We start from the raw sequence: 9,228 nt of genomic DNA on the forward strand, positions 1-9,228 counted from the left end.
CTGTTATCTCGCTTGCGCAGTCACAAACGCAGAAAACGATGTCAAATCAGTTTATCGCACGTCAGAGTCACGCGAGAGAAGGCAGTACGGGCATGTGACTGCAGGGCAAAGATACGCTGGGAGAGAATAACACCCTCCTTCGTTTTCGCAGAAACCCGTCAGGGTGGTAGTTAGGGTGCTATTGACCCACAGGTTGCGCGTTCGAATCTCGGCCGCATTTTTGATGAAGGTGAAAATGCTTGAGGCCGGTGTACTAAGGCTAGGTGCATGTTTGCAGTATTTTTGTTATAGCATGGCTTCTTTGAATTGTGTCTGTTCGTGTGCACATTAAATGCCGCGACTAAAATTACGCGTCAAAACGTACCTAAGTATACATAGACCAAATGCAACTCGCTTGAATATAAATTAGTAGCGTACCGGCAGCAATGTGATAGGCAACAGTCGGATTCTCAGACCAATAAGTTAGCCGATACAGTTTTTATATACGCACAACAGTGTGACGCGATTCAGCCGTCTGTGGCGCACATGGCTTGCCGGCATTTAGCCACATCATTTTTCTCCGCGGTTTTTCGGGTAAATTCAATGTTGCATTCGACCACGCCAATCAGCAAAATACAGCTGTGATTCCTCCGTCTCCACTGTGAACACAGCGAAGGCAGAATAACTGTACCGTGTTACAGATGGATACACCTACTGCTCTAAAACTACTGCACGTTATAAACGGTACAAGAAAGGACGTTTAAGACACATACACTCTAGATACACTCTTCCTTAATTGAGACTTGGGACATAATAAAAAATTGTAGAATCATCTTCGTATTGAACTTCACTTTTCGATAGGTAGCCTTCGTCAGTAGTGCACCCGCTATACAACGCTTAACCAATGTAAAGTTGAACAGCATGAAAGGCAAGAACGTAAGAAAACTCGGAAGGACAATTCTTGCGTCCTCGTCCTTCGGGCTGTTTGCAGATGTCGCACGCACGAACTTGCCTGAACGAAAGCCTAATTATTCATTGTTTTCCTTCTTTTTTCTAAAGCACTCCTCTGTATATGCGAACTATTTTGAGGCTCGCGATCCAGAAATCAACATTGCGAGGCTTTTATACTTGTAACTTTCTTTCTTTCTTCTTTCTTTCTTTCTTTCTTTCTTTCTTTCTTTCTTTCTTTCTTTCTTTCTTTCTTTCTTTCTTTCTTTCTGTGCCAGTACAGAAAATGGAGCGAAGGCAAAAGGCTGAAAGCCTGACAAAGGGCCTTTGCTCCAAATACAGTGAGGCAGACAGGCTGACATAAGAATTTTGCAGGATACAGAAAAAATACAAAAATATACAAAAATACATAAGGTACATGTGCAAATACTGTAACACATACAACGGTAATAAAGCGTTATTTCTAGTAAACAAATATATACATAACCATCTCAAGGTTTTAAGTACCAATAGATATAAGTTGCGATCTCTCATCGCTATTGCAAGAGATATACAAAAATAACAATATACACAGGGAAGCATAGGAAAAGAACACACACATAAAAAGCATCAGATACTACTTAGGTCAAGTAGTGTAACTGACGCTTTCGAGCCATCTTTGCTGACCCTCTGTTTGTGGTCAAGTGACTGACTACTATTTGGAGCAGCTTTAGCACAACAATTTTGCTGATCTGTGCATTTTTCGCGAACTCCTCTATTGTGACACCTTGCGTGCGTTCTCTAGACGTCTCGCGATTTCGCTTTCTTCCGCTACTGTACTGCACGCAACTGCAGGTATTCTTACGCCGTGTCCGGACCTTCCCTTCACTGCCTCACCGAGGAACAGCGGGTTGCGGGGCACGCTCACCGGGACGCCGCAACCGCTCGCTCCTCGCGGCTGGCCGCCGCCGGCGCATTCAAACAGGTCTTCACCCCCCCCCCCTTTTTTTTTTTTCTCCAGCGGGCAAAATTATCGACCGTCCCGGGTTAAATATAGCACGGCATCGGATTCGCCACCCTCACCCCTTCTCCACCCCCAAAACCAGCCTCACACCGGTGCTCCACCTTAAGCAGGTGGCCGGCGACCACTCGTCCCGCGGGCACTAATTCTCCGCCCCAACAGTCGGCGGCAGCGCGCCAGTTCGTCCCTGTCAAAAGCGGCAGGCCTCGCCCGTCCTCGTGAGAAGTGTCTGACGCCGGGAATAATCGAATGGGGCCAGACAGCCGCACAATGGGCCGCGTTAAGAAGACACCAGCGCATATGAAGAAAGTACAGTATATGCGAAGCGACGCGAATGAACGGCCCTTGTTTGTTTCTCTTTGATACCACGAGTTGCTATTCCTCACGGAATCGTGTTGGCTTTCTTTGCGAAGTACGACACACATCAACGTGTAAAAGAAATGGTTCTGTCAGTCTGCTACAGTTGCACTAACACTGATGCGAGAACACGATTACGACAAGTACCCCTTAACAACTACAACAAAAGTCTGGCTTTCATTATCAGAGGCGTTAGCAGATTGTCGTTTGACTAAACTCACCCGGTACGGTCAATCACGAAAAGTTTTGGACCCCACGAGCACATGCTGACCTGCCCGTCCGCCTTTCGGAGCCCGAAACATTAAGCCGGCAGTGGGTCTTGTTATTCACTGGCATGTCAATTTGCTTCCATAGCACATGCTTATATTGCTGCAGTGCCGCAAAGCCCTTAACTGCAGCGAGCCTGCCACATCATTCTGCTTTGGGAACAGGACCGCAGAAGTCACGCCGAGCGCCGAAAGGTGTGCCATTGTGATGATACTTACATATTTATTTATAACATACTTCACACAAGGGTTCCATGTATAGGGTGAGCAAAATATCAGTTCAATAGGATAGGTTGGCTGATGACAGTTATATGGATGTATCATTCTGGAAACAAAAGCCAAACCGTTATAGTAATTATCATTGCTGGAGCTTTGCGTCCCTAACAACCTAACAATAATAACGGGGTCTTGCGCTCCATGGCTATACGAAATTATTACGAGGGACGCCGCAATGTCGGCTCCGGTAATTTTACCATCTGGGTTTTCTTTTCTGTTCTCTTCCTTTCTTTTTTCTTTTTTGCATGCGCATAAATCTAAGTGCCTGGCCTCCAGCATCCCACTTCCATCTAAACGCGACATTTGTGGCCGGGATTTGATTCCGCAATAATTGGGTCAATATAGTAGAGCGCAATAACCTGCATGGTAAATAAACCAAGCTACATCATCATCGTCGTCATGGCTACGCCTACTACCGGGCAAAGGCCTCTCCTATGTTCCGTCAATCTAGCCGGTTCTCTGCTTCCAGATGCGACGTTATAGCTGCAAACCTCTTAGTCTAATCTTGCAACCAAATTTTCTGTCTCCTAGTCACGGACAAGGGCCGAGCACGTATCTTATAGGCAGATAACCCCTGGCCATTGAGAGTAACTGTATTCCAAGCGAAGGCAAACAGTAAGTGAACGCAAATAACGTTTTCGCTTGTCCGCGAGAACCACCGCCGCGGCGGCCCCTTTGTTTTACGCTGCAGTGTAGAAAGAATAATAAATATTCACCGATCAGTATGATACTGCCTCATGCGAATACTGAGCGCTGCGTCCTGTTAGAGCAAGGCCAACTGTGCTTCAAGTTTCGGCTTTTCCCAAATAATTTTAGATGCGAAGCTTCTTAGGGTCGAACTCAATCCCGTGTGCGGCGTGACCACCTTTACTGCGCATGCGCGTCCTCTCCCTCCTCTCTCTCCTTTCCTACGCTCCCCCCTCTATCGCTTTGCATTGCCCATGCAGGCAGCGTCTGCTAGCTAACGCTCGTTCCTCATCTCCTCTAGGCATCCCTCTTTACTATCATCACACGCCCAATGCACATGCGCACCCACTCCCCCTCCTTTCCTACGCCCCCACCCCTCTCTCACCTCGCAACGCCGACGCAGGTAGCGTCTGCTGGCTAGATTTTTTTATTGAAAAAAAAATTTACCGTTCGCACTGCACAACCGTTCGCTGGCCACCACGTGTATATAGACACTGGATCTTGACCTCCATGATAGTGCCAGTGGGAGATTTCTCCTGTGCGTTGTTGAACATTGAAAATTCGCAGCGTGCACATTGTCTTAGTGCGGACTGTGACTTTGTGTCCAATCCACTTCTTCCGTCTCTCATTGCCCATTAGCAGCGATTGGCATGTTTCAGTAGGAAAGACTGGTACATAACTGCGTGCTTTGCGCCTCACCAGGTTTCTCTCCTGCGCAACGCAGCGATGAACGTCAGTGTTAACGCCGCTGCCAGTGTAAGCATTAGTGCCCGCTGCTTCGCATCTACGCATGGTTTCCATTAGCGGGAGATGGTGTAATATTTCGTGAAGTAGGACAGCAGCCAATGCGCTATTATTCGTCTTTTTATAGACCTTCTACAGATGGGTTTCACTGCCGCCATATCGAGCCCTTAACCTTTATGTTTCGCATGTATAACGACTAAACGAACAGTGCTACGGTAGATGCATAGGCATGAAAATGGTTGGGTTGGTGCATACGACGCTTCATGGCCTGATTAATTCACGTCACAATATACAAGAGAAAGAAAACATTGGTTTAACACCCCAATATGGTATGCCCACATTTCTCAAGTAAAGTAGTCTGCAGATAAGCGAGGTACCCGCTACACGTCTGTAAGGTGTCTTGTGCACTTTATTGATGCTGAATCTCACTGATGACGATAAATAATTATGGCTGAACACTTTGCAGTGGGTGGAAAGCATTAACCTACACAATCGTTGCCCAATGAGCGTTGTGTGATGAGTGGTTGTAATCTTGCCCTTCTGCCTATTGCGTGGGTTAACGTGTTTCTCTACTCGACATGAGGCCTGTATAGGGTCTTCTTGCAAATTAGTTTCAAGTGTGTGTGTGTCTGGTAGCATATTTGACTGCCACGCAGGGGACCCAGGTTGAAGTGTCATTTAATCTGTGTAAATTTTGTCGTTTGATTTTTGCATGTCTATAGGTAACATCCCCGACGGCAACGGGAACGCCACTTAGGTGCATGTTAAATTATCCCAGGCAGTCAAAATTTCCGGTGCCCTTTACAAAGGCGTCGCTCATAAGCATACGGTTGTTTTTGGAAGTTAAACACCAGATATTAATATTACAGCCTTTCGCTGAATTTTTGCAAGCGTGGTGATACAAATGTTACGGGTCCCATACACCTAATACAAGCGCACTCAAGCTAAGGCTGGAACAAGTGTTCATAAGCCAGACGCCGAACATGTGGTGGGTAATCGATAAGTATGTGAAGTAACAAGCAATGCTTGTGAAGATCATTAGAGCATGTGTTGGTATACTATGGGTGTTCCAACTTAAATTACATTTTATAGTGACACCTAGATACTTAAATTCACAGACCTCAGTTAAAAATTTATAGCCTATCGAACAAGAAATTTTAAGGGACCGAAGCCTTTGGTGACGCGAAGAACTATTATTTCCTCGAAATGCAGTTCCATACCCTAGTCGTTCGACGGGGTAAAAATATTGTTGAAGGTCATGCTACAGGAGCAAGTGGCTCGTCAGCAGAGGTGCAAAAATACTTGCTTTGGTCATAGTTCCAAGAGCTATGATTTATACAATATCGATCCTCTTGCAGAACGTAGAATTTTTTTTATTTTTAGACGAGTATCGAGAGCCTTATTCATCTATTGTGGCTATGCACTGCCCAACCAAAATACTTTTCTACATAGAACTACAGATGTACTGGGATTTCGGAGTTCTATTGTAGGTTCGTGGAAGAATAATGCTTGTACAATACTCACGGATTGAAAAAGGGAAATTTAGGGCTATGTAACGCCCACACTTTCGTTTCTGCTATATCAGTTGCGGTCATATCAGCGTAATTTCAACTCGAACGCATACATCAATGCCCACATTATCTTCAGAGATCAGATTCGTCGCAACATGACGCAGTTTCTCGAGGAATTATACTAAAAACTAAATTACAGTCGTTATACTTGATAACTTTGATGTGGCGTTTGTGTCCGTGAGTACTGTACGTTTTACGTAACAAGGACCAAGGTTTAAAAGTGAACTCAAGAATTGGCGATTAAAAAATAAAAGCATGGCAAACTGCAGCAGAATGAAACAAATAACGTGTGGTTAGCCGTAATGTGGAGCTCCTTGGGGCATTCTCTATTCTGCGGTCTGTTAATGAACTAAGATCAATTATGCAAATTTTTGATTTTCAGTTAAGCCTCACGTGCCTCTCATCACGTTGCAGAGGGCATTCTAAAACGACCTATTCAATTTTCACCACGCAGAATGTACGCAGTATTCATTCTGCGTGGTGATTATATTCAAAAATTCCGTCGAAATGTGGACCAAAATTACGCATATTTTCGTGCGCTCATGAACAACTGTACAAAATGCAGCTTCATCAACCGTGTTTCGAACTAAAAAGCCATGCGCGCGCATTTTCATAGTATGGACTTGGCACCAACAAATTATGTACTCGTAAAAAAAGGACTAGCTTGACACTAAGAGAAAGCACATGCATCAAGTAACACTTCGATTCAATCTTTCAACCTCTAAAAGCCCGTGACCATCACGGCAGTACGCGACAAATGAAAGCTTTTTCTTCATCTCATTCAGAGAAAAAGAATAAAATAAAGGTTAGCTAGGCTAGGTATAGACTTATTCTTACACCATGGTGTAGACTCAGACCTGCACCGGGGAAGTGGGAGCGAAAGTAAGAGAAAAAGAGATTAATTATTGTGGCGCACGCGTGTACAACCCTGTCTCGTGACGATCATATCAGTGGATTTTATTGAGCCTATACTATTAATGCATTGATCATTCAATTTTAGTCACTCGGGGTTCGTTGTTGCATTTTCGCAACGCGTGCATCTGAAAGGATATAAACAAAAATCTACAAGTATACGAAAAACAGCATCAAATAAGCACAATGCCTTTGTCATACCTATATAAGCGTCCAAAATACACCAACCCACAGTGATCACATACCAACGCACATGTTTTCAATACTGGTCGGTTTTCACCTTCATGCGTATTCGTTGTTCCACGCTTGAAAATTGATTGATTGATATGTGGGGTTTAATGTCTCAAAACCACCATATCATTATGAGAGACGCCGTAGTGGAGAGCTCCGGAAATTTCGACCACCTGGGGTTCTTTAACGTGCACCCAAATCTGAGCACACGGGCCTACAACATTTCCGCCTCCATCGGTAATGCAGCCGCCACAGCCGGGATTTGATTCCGCGACCTGCGGGTCAGCAGCCGAGTACCTTAGCCTCCACTAGACCGCCGTGGCGGGGCATATATATATATATATATATATATATATATATATATATATATATATATATATATATATATATATATATATATATATATATATATATATATGGCTATATGCCGCAAGGTTATAAGCGCTTATATATTGTTATGTTAAAGATCATCAACTTTCATACTTATAAATACTTATTTATTTATTTATTTATACGCAGGCGTTCTCCGATGGATGGCGCGAGCGGGTCCAACTGGACGGACGTCCAGGAAGCCAGTGACCCATTGCCGTCGGACGCGGTGACGGCGTCGGACGGCTTTCCGAGCAGCTCGACGCCGTCGCCGTACCTGTACCACGCCGGTCGTGCGCTCTACACCACGTCCACGCTGACGCCCGAAGCGGCCCGGTCTCAGTACTACGCCGCCTACGACCCCATGACGGGACTTCGCATCGCGGCAACCCTGGGCGCCATCATCACGCTCTTCACGTTGTTCCTCATCTACAAGAGCAAGTGCCGGCCCGCCAAGCCCACACAGCCCCAGGAGGGCGTCTAGCGATTGGGAGCTGCCCATGCGCTCCTCATTCCTGCCCCAGATGCACGCAGAGGCACAGTCGTAACGTACCGGGTCCCTACAGTGTTCCCTGCGCTTATGAACCACGTCTGGCAAGAGCTAACTTCCGTAAGCCTAATAGGCCCCGTCGTACGTCTCGAGCGGTATGCTGCACCTTGGTCACACGAGAACAGTCTGGAGACACATGGTGAATCCGGAGTTTAGCTAAAGCATGCTGCAGATTTATACGTAATTCGGGTGCCTCACTGTTTTTTTTTTTTACATTGCTTAAAAGTTTTCCTGAGCATTTAACGAGGCTTCTTTTTATGGCAGGTATTACATCAATAAAGAGGACGCTCTGCTCACCAAACTCATAGGCACGCTCATGCACCGACCCCGTTTTCCGGCGGTAATAATTCGCCATGTTCGGTTGTGCTGTCCTGAGATTGCGAAGTACTGTACGTACCAGCATTTTTTGATCCTTCTAATGTTTGTAAAAAGCATCTTTCTATCCAGCAGTTCAGTTGAGGTATTAAGACCAATTTCGCAAAGTTTGTCGTTTGCCCTTTTCAGTGGGCTGGTCGCCTTCGCTAAGCAAACGCCCTGCATTATATAGGAATGGCTGGATTTTGTTGGCACAAATAATGGAATAGCGTACGACGATTTCGTGATTATGGAAAGTGCAAACTTGCTTTTCGGGCAGTGTCGGAACAATGCCTATTTACTCGCAAGCTTGTCTCTTGCCACACAGTGTTGAGCGTTTCGGAGATCTGAACGCATTGAGCAAACAATGTGTCCAACTTTAACGACCTTTGGCGAGCGAGCGCGCCTGTTTACAGATTGAGGGCGAGTTCCGTTGTACGCCTCGTTTGCTTATCCCTTGACAAATGTACGCGAAATATCTGAGGTCTTCCTTCTATTGGCGAAGATAGCATCTCACTGATGGCTGCAGATGCTGCAGATGCTGCTGCAGCTATGGCTGCAGATTGTTTGTGCATTTATTTCAGCAAACAAAACGAAAGTTCTACTTTCTTTGTTTGCGTTAAGAAACATTCACTTGTGTGTGGCTATTCGAAATGAAAATTGCTGCTACAGCTATAGAGGCGTCCTGTTCACACTTTCACAAGTCAAATTTTTTGCTCGTGCACTCAGAGTCAGGCAGCACATTTCAATGATAAATTTTCGGTGACAAGAATGAGTTTACAGTTTGCGTCAATAAGGTTTCTTGTTTCGGCGTCACAGGAAAAATTGAATAGACTCGTTTCAGCCCTACGCCAAGTGCCAGGGCTTTTAGGGAAGTAATCATTTCAAGGCGTTTCCTATAGTTTCACATATACGCCTAGTCAAATAAGGTTTTGAAATATGAAAACTACGTGGTGAGTCAAAATACTTTGGCAGCCTGCGCAT

The 9,228-nt window shown here is 45.2% G+C and overlaps 1 protein-coding gene across 1 annotated transcript in view; it reads left to right on the plus strand.

Annotated features, from left to right (window-relative positions):
• Positions 1-8,195, plus strand: part of LOC119177636 (uncharacterized) — a 142,190-nt gene extending 133,995 nt beyond the window's left edge. Inside the window, exon 2 of the mRNA XM_037428905.2 lies at positions 7,491-8,195. Within this exon, the coding sequence (XP_037284802.2) occupies positions 7,491-7,824 (334 nt within the window). The 3' untranslated portion in view covers positions 7,825-8,195. The remainder of the gene's footprint in view (positions 1-7,490) is intronic.
• The last annotated feature ends 1,033 nt before the right edge of the window (positions 8,196-9,228 follow it).

The sequence above is a fragment of the Rhipicephalus microplus genome, chromosome 2 (genome assembly GCF_043290135.1).
Source record: "Rhipicephalus microplus isolate Deutch F79 chromosome 2, USDA_Rmic, whole genome shotgun sequence".
NCBI lineage: Eukaryota > Metazoa > Arthropoda > Arachnida > Ixodida > Ixodidae > Rhipicephalus > Rhipicephalus microplus.